Here is a 23,209-nt window from a genome sequence, read left to right on the forward strand (position 1 = left end):
TTTTCACTTTCCTAATCAAGTGCCAGAATGAGTTAAATCCAGAAATAAGTTAGTATTACATGGAAAAAAAAACAACATAAGTGCATTTACCTTGTGGAACTCTCTGGCCTTCAGTCTGTTTTGGGCGGATGCCTCCTGCCTGCTCTTCACTTCCTTCTGGTGCTTCACCTCCTCCAGACGGCCGTACAACCTGCACAAACAAGTGGACCACTCCTGTACACTGCATTTACCTTTCATAAACTTATCAGCAGTAGACTATTTTAAGAAAGGTTTCTCACCATGTGGTCAATTTTCCATAAACCAAAAATAAATGATCAATGTGGAAGGTGTGGACTGCTCCATCGTACCTTTGTGTTCTCTGGTGCATCTCTGAAACATTCAGCTTCCTCTGCTCCACGGAGCAGGTCCTGACCTCGCCCGACTTCTTCACTCCATCGCTCACTGAGGAGAGAGACTCCAGTCAATATTGTCAGAGCTGTGGCTACAAAAACTCTTTCAATTAAAAAGGCATAAAATTATGGTGCACAAGGGCAAACTTGTAACTGCTATTAATTATCTAGTACAGATTGTGCTCTTAATGTTATACCGTAAAGCATAGCTGCACGACTGGGGTTTCTTCTTTTGTAGATATTTCTATAGTAGTATTAAGTTCCGCTACCTGGAGCGGGAGGTGTGTTCTTGTCCTGGACTCCTGCCTTGCTGCTGCGTTTGGGATGTTGCGTCTTGGCTTTGGGCTGGGCGTGGCTCTCGGGCGGTACCCGTCTGGCCCTGATCTCTGCCACCCGGTGAGCAGATCTCTGGTGCAGGAGCCTGCGTCTCGTCTGGAAGGCCTCCTGGAGGCCTCCACCGGGGCTCCACTCAAACTCCATCAGCGTCACTGGACACGGGGGTGGGGGGTCACCCTGTGGCTCAGGCTTCTCTTCCATAGAAGTAGGATTGTCCTCAGGTAACTGTTCCAATTCCTAGAAGAGAAAAAACAGCCATCAAATTGTAGAAGATTCCAATAAAGTAGAAAATTCTGGTTTGTTGCATTAAAAGGGACAGTTACCTCTTCTGGTTTTCCTTCTTGGTATTCGGTGTCAGTTGCATCCTGGTCCAGCAGCGTGCTGTCTGTCAGGCTCACCAAGGTGATCTCAGACTGCTCCAGGATCCCTTTCTCATCAGCGTGCGCCTGGATGCCGAGGAGATGCCGCAATAAGAACAACTCAGCCAATGGGGGGCACGGACGCACATACACACGCGCAATAAACAGAATTGGATGAGTTTCCTGCGTTGGGCTGAAGCAAATTCCTCCTCCTAATTGTTTACATTCCAATGTCAGACACAGACAGACATTATTTCGCCTCAAGTTGTGGAACACCATCCCCAAAAAATCAACTGAAAACATCCATGTTTACTTTTGGCCTTTAACGAGCAAGACTTTTTCCGCCACAAACGTACTATTCATTCACTTTAAATCATTAATTACTGTAAATGACTGAATCCCAAATGTCTGTAAAGCACTTTGAGCTGCAAATCTTGTATGAAAGGTTTCATTATTACTACAAGCTTATACTATGATAGCGACAGGCCGACATTCAAACAGAAATAAACCGCTCTCACCATGACGTGGTCCCAGGGGGCAGCACTGAGCCACTGGTTGGCACATGGCTGAACGTTTGCGTCTTTGTTTTGAGACCAAACGCTCTTTTCTTCTTGATCGCCCGCCTCAGCTGGCAGCGAGCCCAACACGGACGCCTCACGGAGCGACAACCTGGAAAGGCTGACACACGCCAGCTCCGCCTCCTGGGGGGTGGGCGACACCACTAGGACAGAGCGCCGGGGGGGGCTCTGGAAGACGGTGACCTGGCAGAGAAAGTCCTGAAGGGCGGCGGCGGCACCTGGGCAGCGGGAGGCCTCCTCGGCTCTGAGGCGCTCGGGGGAAGCGTTGCTTTCCTCTGGGAACTCAGAGGAGGCGGCGTCTTCATCACTCCCGGTGGAGCCGGGCACTTCCTGTTCAGGCGGGTGGAAGGTCATGGAAGTGTCGACCGTCTCGTTGTGCGTCACCTCAACTTGGAGCGGGTAGAAAGAGTCCTGGGCTGTGAATACTAGAAGCAGAGTAAACACCATATCAAAACAATGAATGTCTACATCTTAAACAACATTCTCCTGCATTCAGAGATAAAATTTGATTGAATAAAATTGTCGAGTATTCAATGGTTGATAACAACCATGGGGTGATTCCACAGCTGCCAGTGTTGCCATTGCAGGTTCTGTACAAAGTGATTTAAAAAAATGTAAAAAATAAAAATCCTGTGTAAAATTAACTATACAGTGCAACTAAAACTCCCTCCGCTACAAGCCTGTTTCTACTCCATTTACCTCCACTGCTTTCTGTGTCTTGATGTACTGGACCAGTGGTGCTTTGCATCGTCTCCTCCTCTGGATTCAGACCAGGGTCAGGGGTCGAATCTGAGGCCTTAGGCTCCTGGGCTGAACCACCAAGACCCACACTGTCACATGCACCTGCACAGACAACACCACTGTTATACATGTCAAGACGACAGATTTGATTATCGAAAGAGGGAAAACGCTCCTCTTTGGATCCAAATCTGATTGTGAAATTAAATAATTTCCAACAATATTTAGTTTCATGCTCGAAGCGAAGGGAAATTCTTTCCTTCCTTCCCTGCTGGACATTTATGTAACAACCTAAAATCGGTGCTTTTGCTAACTCTCTGGGTTGATTTCATCGCTCATTTTATCACAGTAATACAGATTGAGCCCTTCGTGTACCCGAGCTCACGCTCCTGTGGAAGCCCGACTCGTCCAGCTCCCCGGTCAGCGGCCTCATCTGCTCCTCGTGTCCTTCAGTCAACCACTCAGACGACTGCTCCGCGTCCCCCTGACGCAGGAGCCGCCCGGCACACAAGCCCCGTGCACCCGTCTGATGAGAGGGGCGACCGATTGTGCAGCTCAATGTGGGACCCGGAGGCGGGTCGATAGCGGAGGACTCCATCGACGGCTGACCCACCAGCAGCCCTGCGGTGAGGTCGCTCTGGTCGGCGGCTAAACAGGAGGACAGCTCCGCCGCCTGAGCAATCAGAGGTGTGAAGGAAGAGTCTTGGTCCTGGACCAGGGAGACCGGCTCTGAGAAGCGCTCGAGGAACTGGTTGACTGTGTTGTCCCATTCCTGAAAAGAGGCCGAAGGGAACGTTTCACTCGTTTGAGGGCTTGAAAATGTTTAACCTCGAGTACAATAACAGCGATACCGGCCACAACACAAGTACATGTTGGTTTTCTGTGGATCTGTATGAAGCAGCACCTCTCCTCGGGTGGAGTTAATTCATAGGACTTTGCAGGGCAGGCATGCAGGCTGGATTAGGTTGATATGATGGGGTAGCTGAGATTGGGGTTTCACGATTAAACCAATTTGTGGTTTTAACCTGGGCCCCGTGTAGAAGTAGCACTGTGGTGGGCTCCCACCTGGCTGCGCTCCTGTGGCGTCGATTCGCTGTCGGAGATGACGCTCCGGGACCCCGCTGCCCTCCCCTGGACGCTGGCCGGGCTCTGCTGGACGGAAGAACCTTCTCCGTCTGCACAAGAAGCTGCAGGAAAATTAAAATGGAGAATAAAGCACCGCTGTAGAGGGGTGAATATGGTCCGATCATTTCCCGAATTTTCACGGGGGATAAATTAAGCGTTATTTTATTTTTGTTCGTTGTTGTCAACAAGGAGGTCTGAGTTTGACTTAAGGATGGATTTAGGAAATCTCCTTCAGATTGGGGCGACGGACAAAATTATCACTCATGAACATTACTCTTTAAATAAATGCTTAGTGCGAGAACATCCGGGTCAGATCTTGTGTCTTGTCGCGTAAACTCTACCCATGGACTTTGCTGTGGAGCTGAGGGAGATGTTGAGCTCCCTGGTGTACTTGTCAATGATGCGCTGGATTTTGCTGTCGCTGAACAGGGAGTCCATGGAGAGTGCGGAGGGCGAGCGCTCCACGCTGCAGGAGCTCTGAGCCGACGGAGGGGAGGCCGCCGGCGAGACCGAGCCTTCCACACAGAGCCTGGCGGGGGGCGGGGTGGCTTCTACAGGAGGAGAAGCAAAGACAGGGGAGCATGGAGAAGACTTGGTCCGGCAAAGTGCTTTAAGAATGACGGGCAACATAAAGACAAAAGCTGCAATTCACACAAAGTTTTTAACTAAACAAAAAAAAACCATTTATTTTTTCTGTTTTTTTCTTTGTATACAGACATGTGTTGGACAGAACTGCCCCACAGGAAGACATCCTCCCCACACCCAAATAAAAAAGGGTAAAGTCCCTTACCTGTCTGGGCCCAGTTTTGCTCTGGGTCTGTGGTGACGTAGCTTCCGGTGGAGATGGGGGTGGAGGAGAGGCAGTCAGAGTCAGCTCGTCTATGAGCAGACTGACAGAACATGAAATCACAGGATTTAGGCCAATGCAGTACACCAATCAACAGTGAACCTCACTGTTCAAGTACGTGAGGCTTGTTTTTCATTATTGTCTGTATTTTCTGCATTTTATACAGCAATACAATAAAACTTTATTGGTCAGTAGGGCACTGAATGTCATTTTGCGTCCCTGGGAAAAGCCCCTCAAAACATTTAGGACGTACAGGTAAACAATCACTGGCACCTGGCATGACAGCACAACGATACACAAGCAACACATGACCGATTAGACAAGCACAGGTGTTGACAGGATAAACACAAGTACAGACACATGACACGGCACAGCACACAGATACACAAAAAAACAGCACAAATGACAGGTAAGACAATTTACAAAGACATAAGAAGACTAATACCCATGAAATCATAAAAAGCTCTGGGATCATTTGTTTGGTTAGTAGTAAAATGGACTGATGTACAAAGGAGTTTTTAAGCCTATTTCGATTGAAGGAATGGACTCTGAAGCGCCTATTTGAAGGCAGGGGCTGATATTGATTGTGCAAAACATGTGTGGAGTCAGAGGAAATCTTTATGGCCAGCCTAACCAAGCTGTTGCTATGGGCCTCTTGAAAGGCTTGAGCTACAGGAAGTCCAATGATTTTGGAGCAAAGTCTTGCTCTTAAAATGATTTTTAAGAGCAAGACTCTTATAAAGTATTACTGATGTTGAAATATGTTTTGTTAGTTTGTTTTAATACATTTTTCATTGTGTTTCGATGTTTGTCACTTTTCTGTCTTGGAAGCACTTTGTAATAAAGCTTTACTTATCATATGGACACAGTGATACCTGAAGTAAATTACAAGTTACATTTTTACAGACAAGCTTTGACACGTTTTAACCCTGTCATGTATGTTTGTTTCCTTTGTTTCAACCTTCTCTTGTTGATCCTGACCAACATCTACTTAAAAAGTAAAGTTCATGATGCCATTGACACATTCACACACTGAGCTCAGTTCAAGTGTAGAAACCCTCACAAAGTGTGTTTTACACACTTCAGGAGCAATAAGTTCACATCATCGCTCAGAAAAACACAAAACCTTACACACACACACACACACACACACACACACACACACACACACACACACACACACACACACACACACACACACACACACACACAAGCTTCTCATGCATAATCATGGGCACATGACACACATCAGTGCGCAGGCCTCAGATTTGGCTAGTTTTCATCATTGATCCACAACAAGGTGAACCTCAGAGGGGGGTGGGGGGTGGGGTGGGGGTCTTATATATGAAAATAAATGGAAGAAACGCTAGTTTGCAACAGACATTATCCATTAGGGATATGCTCTTAATGCAGGTTGTGAAATAGTGCCCTTGAGACCGCACTAAGTAACTAAAGCAGGGCTTAAAAAAAAAAAAAAAAAAAGTCTAAAATGTTCTTGACCAGCGACAAAGACTTGCACACATTGATTATAACAGTATGTGCTTTGCACCATTTATTTCTCTATGATTAAATAACCCACATCCAAAACAAAACCTAGTGTGGAGTGAGTCCCCCCAAGAATAGTTTGTGAATGTAAAACAGCCACACGCCGGAAACCAGGCCCAGTGCCAGAGAACTTGAAGCCCTGCTAAAGTGCTTACGTTTGCTCACCTCTGTGGGGGATCTGCAGCTGCTGATGGCAGAGTAAGGACTAGCACCTCCTCCAGAGCCTGGGACCTCAGGTCCTGCGTGCAGATACACAAAATCTTATAAGACTTCTAAATAGGGAAAAATTGTCGACATTAAATCCCCAAATTTTGGCATTGATACATTTATTTAAAAAACAATATATATTAAATATATATCCCACACTTGCATACCTGTCTGAGATGGTTCTGGCCTCTTCCCCCTGGATCCTTCTGAGAGCGAGCTGGTCCCTCCCCCAGAGACCTCCGGGGATCCTGGCTCCTCCAGCTGGAACCTGGTCACTGCATGCGGCAGCGTACTAACGTCATCCTCCAGACCTGAGGAGCAGCCAAAACATCTCACACTAAGCAGAGACACATGGCTTTCCACAGGAGGCAGAGCATTTGAGTTTTCACAAAATAAAAACATTAAAGGAAAATAAACAGTCTAGTATACCTAAATAACTTTGAGTTTAAAGAGGATTAGAACACCACATTATGTCATAACCACACATTTTATAGTAAAGATCTTGAATAAGTTAAGTTTTGTAACAACCTATTACATAACATTTTCACAAGCGGCAACTTCTGTGATATACATGTGTTCTCAATGATAAAAAAACAACATTTTTACAAATTCCCACCGACTGTAACAGCGTCCACACCACCTGTCAGCAGGCTGCCGTTGAGTGGTGTCTCCACCTCCAGGATGGCACTGAGCTCATGCTGCCCGGTCACCAGCTTGACACGGGCGACAGGGGGCTTCGACGCTGGATGGGTGGGGTGGAGGCCAGACCACGGCGCTGGTGGGGCGAGGGGAACACTCGAAGAGGTTGGAGCTTTAAAAAGGAGGAAAAGATTTTGTTATTCAAAATTCGGATGGAGAATCGTTTTACCCTGATAAATAAGGAATCAGGGGCTGTCATAATCATGACATTTTAGTTGCAGATCAATTGTACAAACAATTTCAATTGATAATTCCATTCGCTTTTATGTTATGTGCCACAATCATAATATTACAGATCCACCCTTTAACCCAAAGACATGTCAACATCAGCTCGAGATTCCCATAAGACTTGGATGGAAACTCCATATTAAAGTTAGGGGTTTTAATTAAAAACAGATCCCAAAATGCATTGGGCCCCCCTCACTGCTGGTTGATGGTTGCTGGTGTTCTTGTTCCAGGTGAGACAAAGTGCCTCCGTGCGAATCCTCTATGGCTCTCAGCAGCGATGACAGCAGTCTGAGGCGGACCTGGCCAATGTCCTCAGAAAACGCACCGTCTTCAGTTTCCGGAGCAAGCTATGGAAGGTGCCACAGGAAGAGACAGAAAACAATCTTAAATAATAATACTTCTCAACAACAAACCAAATCAAGGAAAAGATAAGTTGATCAGCGTGCAGCACTGCAAAACAACACTATTCACATCAAAAGTTCAATTGGTAACTCACTGTATCGGCATCGATCAGACCCTGCAGTGCCTCCCGCTGCCTCCTCATATGATCCCTCTCCTCCTCCCGTTTCAGTCTCTCCTCCCCTTTCTGTCGCTGCTCTTCCTCCCACAACCATCTCTTCTCCTGCATGCATCTCTGCTCCTCCTGCTTCAGTCGCTCCTCTTCCTCCCATTTCTGTCTCTCCTCCTCCTGCTGCTGTCTCCTTCTCTCCTCCTCCCATTTCCATCTCTGCTCCTCCTCCCATTTCCGTCTTTCCTGCTCCTCGTGTTGCCATCTCTCCTGCTCCTCGTGTTGCCATCTCTCCTGCTCCCCCCTTTTCTGTCTCTCCTTCTCCATAACCTCCCTCTGTTCCAGCATCCATCTTTGAGCCTCCTGCAGCGTCCGCCGCTGCCTTCCCAAGTCCGTTTCCCTGGAGGCCAGAGATCCCAGCTGGGGGTCTACCTGTAGGAAAGCCTGAGGCTGCACCGAGCCTTGCTCCAGACCCATTGCTGTACTTGGGCTGACAGTTCGAATGGGATCGGCAGCAGGGGGGACTGGAGCCTGGTCAGCAGCGAAGCTGTGCAGGGGCCCCAAGGGGTGTTTCAGTCTGTCTGGAAAGTGTTTGGTCACTTTCTCCATTATGCTATGTGTCAGCCAGGCCGTGGTGCCTGTACCCTGGTGCGGGGGGCTTTCTGCAGAGGATTCCTGCTGCATTGACACAGAGCTGGAGTCTATACCGAAACTGTGTTTTTGATGGCGGAAAGGACCAGAAAGGGGTGGAGGTGTAGCCAAAATGGCTGGTTCCCTTTTAGAGATGTCCAGTACAGCAGCTTCAGCATGAGCTCTGGGTACATGGGAAGGCACCACAGAGCAGATGGGGGGTTGTAAAGGACGCACGGCATCCTTAGTGGAGTGCAGAGGAGGAGGAATGTGCGCTGGAGGCACAGCAGGGGGGAGCGTCGTGTGGGCAGTCATGTTATAACGAATTTGAATCGCTCGCTGGTATTCCTCCAGACGCTGGCGTGCCACTTCGACAGACCTCTTGTGAATTCTATAGAGATGGAACAAAATCAACCGTATGGCTAAAAACCTTGAACACAGCGTAATTAAACATGCTCAGCAGCCAACTAGATACACATTAAAAAAGTAAGCAAGGTCAAACAAGTGGTAGATATCCTGATCCAATTGGCTGTATGCAAATTTATATCTGATGACATGAGAATCAGAAAACAAGATTGGATGAGAAGATTAGGGAGAGCTTTTATAAAATATACTTTAAATAGAAATACCAGTTTCCATCTTTTATAAATCAGGTATATTTTGAAAGACGAAAAAGTACGAAACGAATGATGAGTATAAGTGTGTGAAAATATTGGTGATTCAATTTAGGTCTGACTTAATAGTAATACAGCCAAACCGATAATATCAAACATTTACCATTAAAACCGATTCCACTTCGGGTTGCATGCTATTCTTAATGCAAAGGGATGTGAAAAGTAGCGCCACCAATAATGAAATGTTTCTGGGCTCGGTATGTTAATCCGATACTTTATGGTATCGCGTGAACTTGGCTTGGGCAGAATTACGATTAAATAGTAGACTCCATTGATCGCGATTGACATTGATGACAAGATTTTTTTTAATCTGCCAGGAAAAATCAGAGCATTAAAATGGTGTAAGTGAAGTTTACCATGTTCTGAAAGAGGAGCGGAGAGGGAGAAAAAGGGTGGATGCTCTCGCCCTCTCCGCTGACCACTGTTCATCCGATCTCACTTCCGTGCTCTACAGGCCTGTGCAGAGACGTTAAGAGGGGCAGTTGCTCAAAAGAACGTAAAAATACAAAAAAAATTAAATAAAAAATTTAAATGAAGAAAAGAGCATATGGACCCCCGGCACCGGTTCGAGGGATTTGGTGCAGATCTGCGCTCCACTGTGTGCACATTGTGGGTGCGATGAGGACCCAATCCTTATGAACATGCATATCTTGCCCAGACAATCCTCTACCTCGATGCCCATGCACGAAAAACATCAACCTAACGCAATTGGAGGGGAGTCTATTTATTTATTTTTAGTTTCTCTTCCAGACACTGTAACGTGCGGCGGTTCCCTGCTCCCGGCGGCTGTTTTCATTTTAGATCTAATTTTGATTGTTTCCTACATTTATGAAACGCATTTTTAATCATTATTATTATTATTATTATTTATTTTTTTTTTTATTTTTTTTTTTTAAACACAACTGAGTTAAGGGACTGTCCCGTTCTGTCCGAAAAAAACCTGTGCATCTCACAGAGTTTCCGTTAGAAATCAATCGGTGCCGGTCCAAAAACAATTGATAGGCAGGCTATATAAAGAATAAAATTATGAAGGCATGTAGATTTATAATATTTTTTATTGAATATTTAAAATAAAACAAGTCCCATCATTTTAACTATTTTAAAAATAAATATTACTACTTAAAATAAAATAATTTCTGATGGTGAACAATAAGTATCAGAAAGCATTTTTAATTAACATTTCACTTAAATACAATTTTGGAAAAATAAAAACAAAATAAATATGCCAAGTAGGTCTAAATAAATACAGTTTGTGGTGTCCTTCGTCGGGACGTCTCGACATATTTTACAACACAATGGATATTCACCGTCTGCATTGGGTCAGAAATTAAATATCCCAAAAAAATTGCCAAACTATGGATGTACAGTGCATCCAGAAAGTATTCACATCCCTTCACTTTCCCCACATTTTGTTAGGTTACAGCCTTATTCCAAAATGGATAAAATTCTTCTTTTTTTTTTTCCTCAATCTACACACAATACCCCATAATGACAAGGCGAAAAAGGTTTTAGAAATTTTTGCAAATGTATCAAAAATAAAAACCTGAAATATCGCATGAACATATGTATTCACACCCTTTGCTATGACACAAAATTGAGCTCAAGTGCATCCTGTTTCCACTGATCATCCTTGAGATGTAAGCACACAGCCAAGACAACAAAGGAGTGGCTTCAGGACAAGTCTGTGAATGTCCTTGAGTAGCCCAGCCAGAGCCCAGACTTGAACCCGATTGAACATCTCTGGAAAGACCTGAAAATAGCTGTGCAGCGACGCTCCCCATCTAACCTGAAAGGGCTTGTGAGGATCTGTAGAGAAGAATGGGAGAAATACCCCAAATACAGGTGTGCCAAGCTTGTAGCATCATTCCAGAGAAGACTGGAGGCTGTCATCGCTGCCAAAGGTGCTTTAACAAAGTGCTGATTAAAGGGTGTGAATACATATGTACATGCAAAAATGTTTAAAAAAAAAAAAACAAAAAAAAAAAAAAACTTTTTTGCTTCCTCATTATGGGGTATTGTGTGTAGATTGATGATGAAAACAATGAATTGAATCCATTTTGGAATAAGGCTGTAACATAAAATGTGGAGAAAGTGAAGGGGTGTGAATACTTTCCAGATGCACTGTATGTGGCCCTAGTGTCAATACATTTTTGTGCTTCTCATAGACCCGGACGCTGTACTATGCACTCTGCTCCGTGTGTGTATTTACAATCGCAACCTGCAAATGGAGCTTATTTCTATATCGACCACCAGGATTGGTTAGAGGTGAAAGGTCACCTTTCACCTCTAACCAAACTGATTGGCTTTCCGTTGCAACTTGAATTTTTAATTGAAACGATCGAGTCTATTTTATTTGGACGTGGGGGGGCGATATGGCAATAATCTTCATTATGCTTTTATCACCCAGCACTAATTCAAGTTGTGCTCAGAGAGAATTATTTCACCGGACATTATGAAAGGAGAGATTTAAATATGTCGGACATCAGATTACAAAAACCGGCAATTACCGGAAAATGGAAACGCTGGCGACGCACAACCACCACGACAGATCTCTAAAGTAAGAGTAAATAGATCATGCAGTTTTTCGAAATGGATAAAACTATTAGATACATTTATTTTAAAGCAGTATATAACCATTAACTGCATTTCTCAAAAAAGAAAACTGCAATTGCTCAAAAAAAAAAGTGTAATTTAGGAATCAAATTCCATCAGCACCAATTTTGACATGTTAAGACTAAGCCCAGTCCTGTTGACCACCCTCCTACTGGCTGCTAAATTGACTAACATTTGTCTTGAAGTATTTACATAAGTTTGAAGAATACAAACACATTACTGGTGTTTTAATGTTGGCGTTTTCTGTTTGGTAGTTGTACACACCTGTTCTGTTCCAGAAGTCTCTGTTGGTACTCTCTGATTCTTCTCCTAGGATCATCTATCACAGGTATTGGCTGCAGTACGAGAGTAGAAGTCTCAGCACACAAACATCAAAACGTTTACAGCAAGAGTTTTAGCTGCATGTATTAGACCAAATTATTAATTAAAAAAAAGTGTCTTATCCCCAGTGAACGTATTTAAGAAATATAAGGCGTTTTCGCACAACAGGAAGTTCAACAACTTTTGGAGGAACCATGCCTTTTGTGTGTCCGCACTGCAGGAATTAGGAACAACCGTAGTTCTTAGAACACCATTTTGAGGGTTTTTTTTATTTTTTATTTTTTGGCAGGGACTGATCGGAATAATAGGAACTTTTCATGACGTTAGTGCACGGTTATTGGTTCAGACATAAGTCCACAGTCCCACGCAGGTCCCTCGGACTGAGGATAGTCTGACCATTCCAGTCACATCGCTCTAGGCGTGGAGCAGCCCATGTACACTTGGCGGTAATAAAAATAGAAAAACAATAAAAATAGTATTTTTATTGTGAATGTATTTCATTGATTTTATTTTCCGACATTAATTGAATGAAACCAAAAATCCCTGTGCGCTGTCCCGATGTGTGCCCGTGCCTTACAAAAGTCGGAAAAATGTTTTAGCTTAGGTCTTGTAGATCTATCATGAGTGAAGATTCAGCAACTCGATTTCTTATTTCTTGCCTCAAATTTGTTCAGAAACAGATTTTAGCGGACTGGTAAGGTGAAATAAGTGAAAGTTACACAGTAAGTACAACACGGAACACGGAAGTCGGGCTGAAACCCCATTCGCAGTGCGAATGCAACCATAAAAAAGGCCTTGAAGGCGTCCAGTTGTCAAGGGACCTTCCCAGTTCTCCTCAGGGAGACGCGAGAACTGTTTGGTCCAAAAAAGCAAATAGTCATTTGCCTTAATATATTGCACAATCCATCTGTGAATAATAGACGTGTGCTGAGGAGCAACCTCATTGTAGTGGCATGATGACTGGCCCAAGATGTAGGACTTCATTTTCACAGGTAAACGAATATCAGAATGAGTGAGAATCCAGACCCATATCCCAGAGAGGTCGTACCTGAGCAGCTGGACCAGGAGCCGGTGCAGTGACGGCTACCTCCTGGGCAGCAGCAGCACTCAGGCACTCCCTCTCCTGCTGGGCCTCCAGCAGCAAGTGCTCCAGCTGGGACTTCTGCTCCTCCAGCTCCTGGAGCAACACTAGCTGCTGCCTCTTCTTTGTCTCCAGCTCCTCTTCCTGGTGGGCAGTTAAACTGTGTTTGTTTCAAGTTATAAAATCATACTGTAAAATCATTAAATTCGTCTCCATAAAAAGCCTTTCGTGGAAAATTGAGTCAATGTTAGAAATGTTGCAATAAAGTTTTTCCATCAGTTGGGTTGAGACCAATGAACAGCCTCCTCCCACCATGTACTTTGCACAGCTGACGCACTGAACCACATTGAAGTGGCTCTTGTAGAACCCATGATGTTTGAAAGTCTTGGGAAGGGGGGGAAAAAAACCAAAAAAAACAAACAAACTGGTTCTGCGTAAAATATCCATTACTGGCAAACACCTGCTTTCAATCCGAACCTGTGTACTAAAAGTTGCCTCCAAGCTACCAAAACCATCATTCATTCAACACTAAAAACTGTAAAAAGTTAAACATTGGCTTTGTGTTAATTTACTGAACACCAAGCCTGACTAGACCACCTGCTACTGATTGTAGAGGCTGAACTGATCAAGTGAAGAACAAACACCTGCATTAATTAAGTGCTGGCTAATCACAGCAAGCATGTAGCACATCTGAGAAAACGGTGCAATGCTCAAGTTTTCAAAGTGGGGGGGGGGAGATGGAAAATAGTACCATCTAAGAAGTGAAATAGATAGAATTTCTTTATTAACCCATATTAAAAATCAAGATTCAGTCGGGGTTACACTGTGGCTTAAGAGGAATAATCAAGACATACCCTCCTCTTTCGTTCCAGCTCAAACTCGAGGATATGGTTGGAAACCCCACCGGGGGGTGGTGCAGGCCCTGCCACGACGGACTCCTCATCAGTGGTCTCAAATGCTGATACGATTAAAGAATACAAAACACTAGATAGCACCAGGATATGCAAGAAAGAATACTGAAATATATAGATATATCTCACAGTATTGTTAGAGAGCGTAACTCACCCAGGGGTGACTTGGCGAGCTTGGGGATGGTTGTCGGGGGTCCCATTCGGCCCTCGCTGCTCAGGGAACCCGTGTCGATGGTCGTGTCCCGTTCTACAGTGTCATCAGTGATCGCAACTGGGGGCTCGGCTGTGGGGATATGGTTGCCATGGCTACTCCGCTGGCCCCTCTGGCTCCTGATCTTATTGAGGAGTTTTTTCAACGCCTGTCTGGGTGCAGGCCTCGAGGGCCCCACTATGAAAAGAACAGTAAATGTATCTGTTTAGTCACCAATCACCACCATGTGACTAAGAATAAAGGTTATTGAAGCAAGCTAAAGAATATCTGTATGTTGTGATGTTGATAATTAACCATTTAACGGATAATAGGAATTTTGACCGATTAATACTATCAGTTAAACACGTAAAAAATATTATCAAAAAAAATTAAAAAAAAAAAAAAAAGTTTGTTGCATGGTAAAACAAAAATAGGCTAAAAAAATTAATTTCTTAGATACAACTCATGGCGGCGACACAAGCAACTAGGGCTGTGATGATGACCACGGGGTTGAACTAACCATGACCACCGCAAAAAATAAAATAAATCCATTTTTTTGGATTTCATTTTTTTGCTGGTTAAAGTTACAGGAGGATATGAAATATAAACACAATCATTGTTTAGTAATTATCATTGACGGTCTTCCATGCAATGTTAAAGGCCTTCTAAAGAAACAACATTTTTCAGTCGATCTGGCTGTTTAATGTGAATATTCAAAGAAGGGGTGGACGGCACACAGGAATAGGGCACGAGTTCCTCCGTGTCCGTTGCTCCAAATAAAATACTAAAAACACAGTTTTCAGTATTTATATTTTCAAATATATCTATGGTATACAGAGAGCTTTGTTTGCATATAAAAATATATTTATGATTCCCTTATTTATCATTTGTAAAGTCCAATAACAAAAAAAACCCAAATTCAATTCATTAATTTCAAGGGACAGTGCCCTAATGTTTTAATATTGTCGGATAACTGTTTATGATTGGTTAACAACGGTCCGCTATTGGTCTTAAAAAAAAAAAATAATAATAATCTAAATAAGCATCCCTAATCTGTGGTTAACACTGCAGAGTTAATCATTCGATACCATTGTTTATCGTCTTTCAGAAGTTTCACATTGGGGTGAATTTAAGATGACCGACACTTGACTGTTGTTCAAAATTCAGTAATTTAAGACACTGTAATATTAATTAACATAATTTGATATCTTGTGGTCTGGTTGCCCATTTGTCAACCACTTTTCAAAAGGTAATAAAAAAAATAAAAAAAGGTGCTGTGTACCTCTATGTTTAGAAACTTCCACCAAATAAAATAACTTGATCTACTACGTCAATGAGGCAACTCTACTCTGGTGAAACAAGTGGGAATATTGAAATATGGTTTATAATTATATAGGATCATTATCACTCAATTATAAAATTATACGATTTGGCTACCATTATGTCAGTCTAACCAACCAACAACTGATGCACGGTTGATGGTTGCCAACCCCTTCCAAAGGTTGGTGTCAGGCTTCCATCTCTTCACCTTGGGGTGACGTTTCCTCCACAGTGCCTCCTGATTCCTTGCTCTCGTCATGCTGCCCATGCTCTGCCACAGGAGTGACGTCCAGACATCCGTTATCATCGTCCATCTCTTGGTCCACCTCTTGGTCCTGGCTGCCCGTGGAGGGTGCTGGCAGTGGCTCCGGGACAAGCTGGAGGACGAGGTCCCCTTTTAACCCTGGGGTCAGACAGAGATTAGGGTTCCGAGAGAGCTCCACTTCACTTTCTTTTTTTCCCAGTTCATTTTGTCATTGACAGATCGAGAATATGACATTGTGATGCATCGAGTATGCTGACGAAGCTGTTCAGGGACATTCTTTCCCTTTCTCGCAATGCGACAAGATTCTCATGAGAAATGCGTTATTCCCATATTCCTGTAAGTAACAGCTTGCCTAAAACTCCCCATTGGTCTATAATCATTAATTACTTATCCAAAAAGCTTAAGTGCTACAACCCTACATAACCAATTTGGGCATAAAGTGAAAAGCAGATGTCTTTCCTTTATCACCTCATGTTACATAGAAAGTGTTTTAACAGAAAGCACATTCTTACTCCTTTCACAGGTGTACATGTCCTCAAAGGCAAACTCCATCTCCCTCTGGCCGTCCTCTCTTATCTCCTGTCTCTTGTAAAGTGGCTGGAAGATCTGAGCAGGCATCTGAGACACCTGCAGTCTCCTCCTGAGAAGGTCCGTCTGCTGCATGTGCTCCAGTTGGACAAGGAAACGCTCACGGTCCTAGAAGAGAATGTAAAGACCGCACAAGGTCCCCTGGTTTTAGAAATAATTCGGATTCCACTCCCTATTCAAAACAAAGAAAGGTACCGTAGCCAACCCATATAAAATAAAGCACAGACCTAAACTGACCAGACCGGTCACTCATAGGCCTCGATATTTTTGAACCACTCAAATTATTTTTCTTAACATAAAAATACACATCTGTTTTAAATTGTAATTTGTTTTGACATGTGTAAGACATTTTTATACTTGCCAAGACAATTTTATACTCCCCTCCCATCAATTCCCTCTCAATATCCATCTGTTTTCAAATGTATTATGAGTTATCAGAAAAGAACCGACTAGGGCTGCCCCCAAATAGCCTACCAAACTTTAGTCCACAGTAAGTTGTCTTGTGGAGTCTTAGTTGTCCAAGTTTTTCATTGGTTGTTTGTTCGCAGGAAAAATTTTAAAATAAATAATCATATTTAAAAAAAAAAAAAAAAAAAAAAAAAAAAAAAAAAAACTCCATTCAGGAGCTGCACCTTAAACCTTAAAGATCCTATTACGCCCCTTTTTTCTACATATCAATACACACCGATAAGCCACAACATTAAAACCACTGACAGGTGAAGTGAATAACATTGATCATCTCATTCCAATAGCACCTGTCAAGGGGTGGGATAAATTAGGCAGCAAGTGAACAGCAAGTGAACAGTCAGTTCTCAAAGTTGATGTGTTGGAAGCAGGAAAAATGGGCAAGCGTAAGGATCTGAGCTACTTTGACAAGGACCAAATTATGATGGCTAGGCCACTGGGTCAGAGCATCTTCAAAACAGCAGGTCTTGTGGGGTGTTCCCTGTATGCAGTGGTTAGTACCTACCAAACGTGGGCCAAGGAAGGACAACTGGTGAACCATTGACAGGGCAATGGGCTCATTGATTACATTTAGATTTTAAAGGCTTATAATTAGGTTTTGTATTTATCTGTAATGTAGTGTTAACAATATTAGTTATAACATTCTTTCTCAGCCCTGGAACTAAAACCATTTTCTGATGCCCAAAAAATATATAATTAAATAATTAAATTTATACCATAAACGTGAGACGACTAGTCAACTAATGGCTTGAACTGATGACTACTAGTCGACTAGGAAACTCTTTCGTCGGGGGCAGCCCTAGAACTTAACTGTGGGTCAAAACAGCACGTGTGGGTTGCCCGTGGCGACCCGACCCGGTGCAGGACTCTAATCTGCAGTGTTTTTACAGTTTGCTCACAGGGACGTTACCATTCACCTATGTTTTTGAAATGTACCTGCATGAGCTGTTCTCTCTTTAGTGCATGCCTCCCTCTGAGCCGCGCCTTCTCCAGCTGCTCCTCTCGCTGTCTCTGCACCTCCTTTCCCAATTCCTGCAGCCTCTGTGCCTCAAGCTCTGCCACCTTGTGCGCGTCAGGCTGGGAAATGGGCGTGAAAAGTTTGGAAAGTTTTCTTAGATCAATGATTCAAACCAGGTCTGCACGGCACAGAGATTTTTGTTAACCAATTACAAATACTTGTAACTAGAAATTGTCTAAAACAAAAATACAAGACAATAATAAATGATATAATAAACGTACAATGAGGAAAATTGTGAACCCCTGACCTAGATGATCAGGAGAGATGGCCTGCTGGTTATGGTACAGAGTCATTTTACGTTTGATGGAACACATACCTGTGGTACTCTTGCCTCCCTGTCCACAGCAGTGTCAGGCATGTTGTAGTGTGTTTCAGAGAGGGCGTTCACATGCGATTTCCTCACCACATGTTTGGTGAACTCCAAGCTCTGTTTGCACAAAATGTTAGGATACCGTGTCAACCGGTAAACCTCCACTAATGAGGGCATGACATTGAAAGTTTGCTGTTTTTATTCTGAGGCCAAAAAAAAGGATCCAAACTGACCTCATCGATAAACAAAGGTGCAGATTAAAGAACATCAACCACAACACCACCAGTGACTAGCAGATTTGTTCCAAATAGTTTGGTAATAATGGATTGCAAATCGAATGCTTTTGAAAGTGGCTATGGTGGCTGTTTTTGAAAACTGTTAAAGTTCAGTTATAGTTACAATTCAGGATGCTACAGGGATAAATTCTTCAAATTTACTTTCATCCCTTAAGTCTTAAAGGAGCCATATTATTCTCCTTTTCAACAACTTAATATAGGTTCTGGGGCCCTCAAAACAGTTTTTTTGCTGAAAATACCAATCAGATTATGCATTCTAGCCATTCTAACATGCCTCTTTAACCCTCCTGTTCCTGACAGTCTGTAGTAGTGTGCGTGTTGCTTTAATGCAAATGAGCTGCTGCTCCCCACACACCTGGACTGTTGGTGGCTTACGCATGGGGCTTCATTTGTTTCATTCTATTAGGAAACATAGTAAAATCAAATACATAAAATAATCCATCTACAATAAAAACACTATTTTTACTGGTTCTATTTGAAGAAAGAAATCTGAAGCATGTTAAATCACATGTTTTCTGACAAAGGCAGCTCACAGAAAAACTGACTGAGTTGTCTTATCAGACACAAATCCATTTACACAAGCACTGAAAAAGGTGAATTTTCCCTTTGACAGAATTTGTCTTCAAAAAGGCCCAAAAGTCTTAGATTATCTCATTATACTGTTTTTTTTTTTTTTTTTTAGTTGTTTAAATTAGTTACTGGAATGTTTTCTCATAACCAAGTCAGTTTGACTCTTTTTCAAGCGGTTCAACAACTTTCGGCCAACTTATAGGTTAATTTTGTTAAGACAACTTGATTTCAGTAATGACTTGTTAAAGTAGTCAAATCAAGAAAACATAAGCACCCCACATGGAATCCGTGACATTGCTGGATAAAAACATCCGGCAAAGGCGGTAGGTTGTCATTCTCGGGCTGGGTATTGCCTACAACCCTACGATACGATACAGAGGCCATGCTACAATACGTATCCCAATAAATTCTGATTTTGAATAATGACCACGACCTACACAGAATTTACTGCTAACAGCTGTTCTTTATTATTCTGTATAACGCGAAGGAAAAGCCTCAATGATCACACAATTAAAAACACTTAAAATTCAGGCCCACAGAGATCTAGTTAAATAAAATATTTTGTTATTATTAATAAATGCAAATAAAATACTCTTTTTTTTTTCTTCCCCTATTTATTTATTTATTTATTTTTTACTTAAAATGGATTTTCCTGTTGTCTCTTGTTCTTTTCATTTTTTGATGCAACAATAATATTCTGGTTTCGCTTGACTTTGAGTGCTGTAAGAATGTCCGACTGACATATCAGTCCTTTTCGGCCAGATTAATTCTATCAGTCAAACAGTTAAAAAAATATTATAAATTTAGGGGAAAAAATTTGTAACTAACGTTTGTTGCATGGTAAAAGCAAACTATAATGTATTTCTTAAATACAACTCACGGGGACAACACTTCGCAACCACACGTGTCTTTTATTTCTGGCACATAAGAGGACAGCTAAAGCAGCCCACTGGCCCGGTAAAGTCCCCAAACCCAGAAGTGTGGCCGCGGTGAGCATAGCTATTTACAAACGAAAGAGTAACAAAATGAAAATTCTATATTTATAGAAAGGGCCCAGAGTGTGACTGGATTATATATTATTTAAAGTAATGCGATTGTTTTTCCCCAAACCTAATTGCGTGCACCTTCTGGTTAAAATGTTAGAATACGATTACTCTATACTTTGAACAAATACTAACGTCAGGTACTCATGCCCATCCCTAATGTCGTCAACAAGTCAGAATATTGCCATTACCAAAATATGTTTATTTTCCATTTATCCATTCTAAATAGATCATCTTAATGTTGTTGACGAGGGCCGGCTATCAGCCAGAAAAAAATAATAAAAATTGCATCCCTATTGTGCACTGCACCATAGGTCATGTTCCTTTTTCAAAAATGCTGTCACAGCATTTGCTGCCTTAACAACACAGTAGCATCTGCATCGATGCACGCATCAGCAAGGAGTACGTTATGTCCAGTGTGGATGTGATCGTTTGGACAATCTGTCAGCAACGGGCATACGATCTGAATCAGTTCCTTTCTTTCCTGGCCTAAACACAAGTTGGTAAACACTGAGAAAACATTTAAGTAAACACGAGTTGGTAAACACTGAGAAAACATTTAAGTAACTTGTTTGAATGACTAAGTTAACTGTTCTAACGGGATGAATTTTGACTTTTGGGCCTAAGAGGAATCTGCTCTAAATCTGTGAGAATTGCAAAATCACCTCAATGGGATTTGGTGGTGGCGGCGGGAGACTCGCCACTTTCGCCGCCCGCTCTTTTTCAGTCTGCAGTGCCTTTTTCCTGGCGGTGAGAGAACTACCAAAGAGACAAAGGACAGAGATGTTATTTCAAAAGGGAGGTTTTTAAAAGAAGCAGACATCTAGGCATTCACAGATACCAATACAGACAATATTGAATATCGGTCCAACATTGAGTTTAAATATAAAAAAAACCACGATAACAACCACTCTATTAAACAGTCATATATTGCAGTGACCTGGTTTGCTGCTTTATTAAAAGATAGATGCACGATAGATGTCTCACTGTAAATAATCATGTTCTCCTGACCCCAAACCAACCATATCACTCCATGCTTTTCAGTGTAATGGTTCAGATTGGAACTAACTAAGTCAGTGGTTTATGTTAAAGACTCCAAGTGGATATTGGTGCAACCCCTCTAATCCTTAGTGACGTGCAGTAGCCGTTTACCGGCTTTGCTCCTCATGGCCTTTTTTCTTCTGTGATTTCAGCTCTTTCAGGGCTTCTCTGTACCGCTCTTCTGCCTTCGTCTGGTTCTCCACTTCTCTCTGAGCTATGGCCGTCCAATCTGGTTCCTGGATCAGCAGTTAATGGTGCAAAGTGTCAAAAAAGTCGTCTATTTATGCTGTGGCACTGCAAGGTACACGAAGACGCAAACATGATCGGACACTGCATTTCAACCTCACATAGCCATAATGCCAACTTTGTGTCCTTAAAATTCACCTTCTATGTAATGTATTTTAAATGCCACTCAATGTTTATTTTCCTCACAGGGAAATATTTAATGTAATTCAATTCCGGCAGCTTCCACTTACATTTTCTTTTGCACTTCTGTGTCCCTGCCCAATGAACTGTAGACTCTCCTGATATAACCTCTGGAGGGTCTCAACTTTCTCTCTCTGCTGTTGCTCCCAGTCTTCCCTCAACTCCTCTGCAAGGTTCTGGAGCGCAAGATCCCGTCTCCGCTGTACATCTTTCCGGATTTGCAGGGCGATATACCGTTCCTGCTCCCGCACCTGAGAAGCAATGAAAACATGCGTTACAAGGATGTGACCCCTCAAATCCTGAAACAAAATTTTGAGTAGGTCTCCATGACGCTGGAAAGTCACCGATTTGCAGGTATTTGGGGCACGTTACCATAGATACAGCATCTTTTGAGATTTCATGAGCTGCCATGTAAGCCAGCCTATGGCAGTTTCTATCTCATAGCATCACACCTACACTCAGTGAGCACACTGAGGAACACACTATTAGGAACACTATACTAATACTGGGTAGAGCCTCCCTTTGCCCTCAAAACAGCCTCAATTCTTCTTGGCATGGATTCTACAAGATGTTGGAAACATTCCTTTGAGATTCCGGTACATGTTGACATGATTGCATCATGCAATTCCTGCAGATTTGTCAGCTGTACATTGATGCTGCAAATCAATGACACCAACTTTCCTGAAACTGCAAAAAGGTAGGTAGGTATCAAAGCGTCAAATCTTGTAAATTATTTTGACCTATTATGACAAATTTTCACTAAATGTGAAACTTTGATTTTGGGATAAATCATCTCTATCTTACTCAAAGTATTGCAGATGAGTTCTGCATAATTTGTACAGACAGATGGAGCGAGATCAAAGACGGATGGCCGTTATTCGAAGGATGGAAAATGGGCAACAAACAATAAACCTGAAAACAAACAATGAATTCACTGTATTGCAACAGCTTCCTTTAGCTCAGATAGCAAGTTGATTGGAAACTGGAATAAATCTAATAAACCCTTTTTTCCCCTCCACAGGACGTTGCACTTGTAAGTACATCGAATCCAATCAAACAAGAGGTGTATGATGAAATCAAGACGAACATACAGTTAAATTGAAGACTATTTAATGACCCATACGGTTCTGATACCGCACAATACCTGCTGTATCCGTAGCTTCCTCCTCCTCTCGGACTCTTCTCGTATGAGCTGAGCCTCTTCGTTCGGACTCGGACTCGGTCTCGGCCGGGCCCCTTTTCTCTTCATGATGGAAAAAGTCGATATCAAACATTTCGACTTTACAGTGGAAAAAAAAAAAAAGAGAGAGAGAGAGCGAGCGCTCACTGTGTTAAAGTGGGCTGGCCGCCTTCGTCGCCATGATCATTAGGTAAAGCTGCATTAAAAAAATAAAAAATAAAAATACATTTTCAATTTACATCACACAACGTGGCCGGAAAATTCATAGCGCAGCAACAAAGTGGAAATCGTCCATTTCTGCCTCTCGCCCAGAAACTCTCGCCGACGAGTGGCCGTTGAGTGCCCCTGACGTCACATCCGGCAGTTTAAACTGGCCTCCCCGCGGCGAGTGGCGGTGAATCACAGCGACGCCTGTCGGTCCGCAGGCGTCAACGATAGCAGCCGCTTCACCGGCACTCGGTGGGGGCGACGGCTTCAGTTAAATAAAACCCCGCAAGCTCCTTGCAACGCTTCGTGTTTTCAACTCGATGCAGTGCTATTCTTGATCAATTATTTAGGCAGAGGAATAAAAAACAAAAGCAAAGAAACGAGTCAGACAGGCCTCCGCACGGGCATAAAATAACACTTTATTAATCCCCGGGCTCGGGGGGTGTGTATATTCTTTATCAGTGTATTCTTCTGTTAATAACTACTTTCGCGCCTATATCT

At 42.8% G+C, this 23,209-nt stretch overlaps 1 protein-coding gene across 1 annotated transcript; it reads right to left on the reverse strand.

The window, feature by feature from the left end:
- Positions 1 to 7: 7 nt before the first annotated feature.
- cep295 (centrosomal protein 295) lies at positions 8 to 22,570 on the reverse strand (the record flags this gene model as incomplete). The annotated part of the gene is made up of 27 exons (XM_080006722.1): positions 8 to 190; positions 348 to 441; positions 659 to 962; positions 1,049 to 1,171; positions 1,603 to 2,087; positions 2,362 to 2,505; positions 2,776 to 3,172; positions 3,466 to 3,587; positions 3,867 to 4,076; positions 4,316 to 4,415; positions 6,083 to 6,156; positions 6,292 to 6,435; positions 6,765 to 6,935; positions 7,248 to 7,398; positions 7,548 to 8,580; positions 11,741 to 11,811; positions 12,846 to 13,022; positions 13,733 to 13,836; positions 13,944 to 14,177; positions 15,508 to 15,702; positions 16,077 to 16,260; positions 17,554 to 17,694; positions 17,952 to 18,062; positions 20,520 to 20,613; positions 21,007 to 21,131; positions 21,372 to 21,572; positions 22,466 to 22,570. The coding sequence occupies 27 exons, from the start codon at positions 22,568 to 22,570 to the stop codon at positions 16 to 18; spliced, it is 5,469 nt and encodes a 1,822-aa protein (XP_079862848.1). The 3' UTR covers positions 8 to 15.
- Positions 22,571 to 23,209: the final 639 nt, after the last annotated feature.

Source organism: Zeus faber (genome assembly GCF_960531495.2).
Source record: "Zeus faber genome assembly, chromosome: 9".
NCBI lineage: Eukaryota > Metazoa > Chordata > Actinopteri > Zeiformes > Zeidae > Zeus > Zeus faber.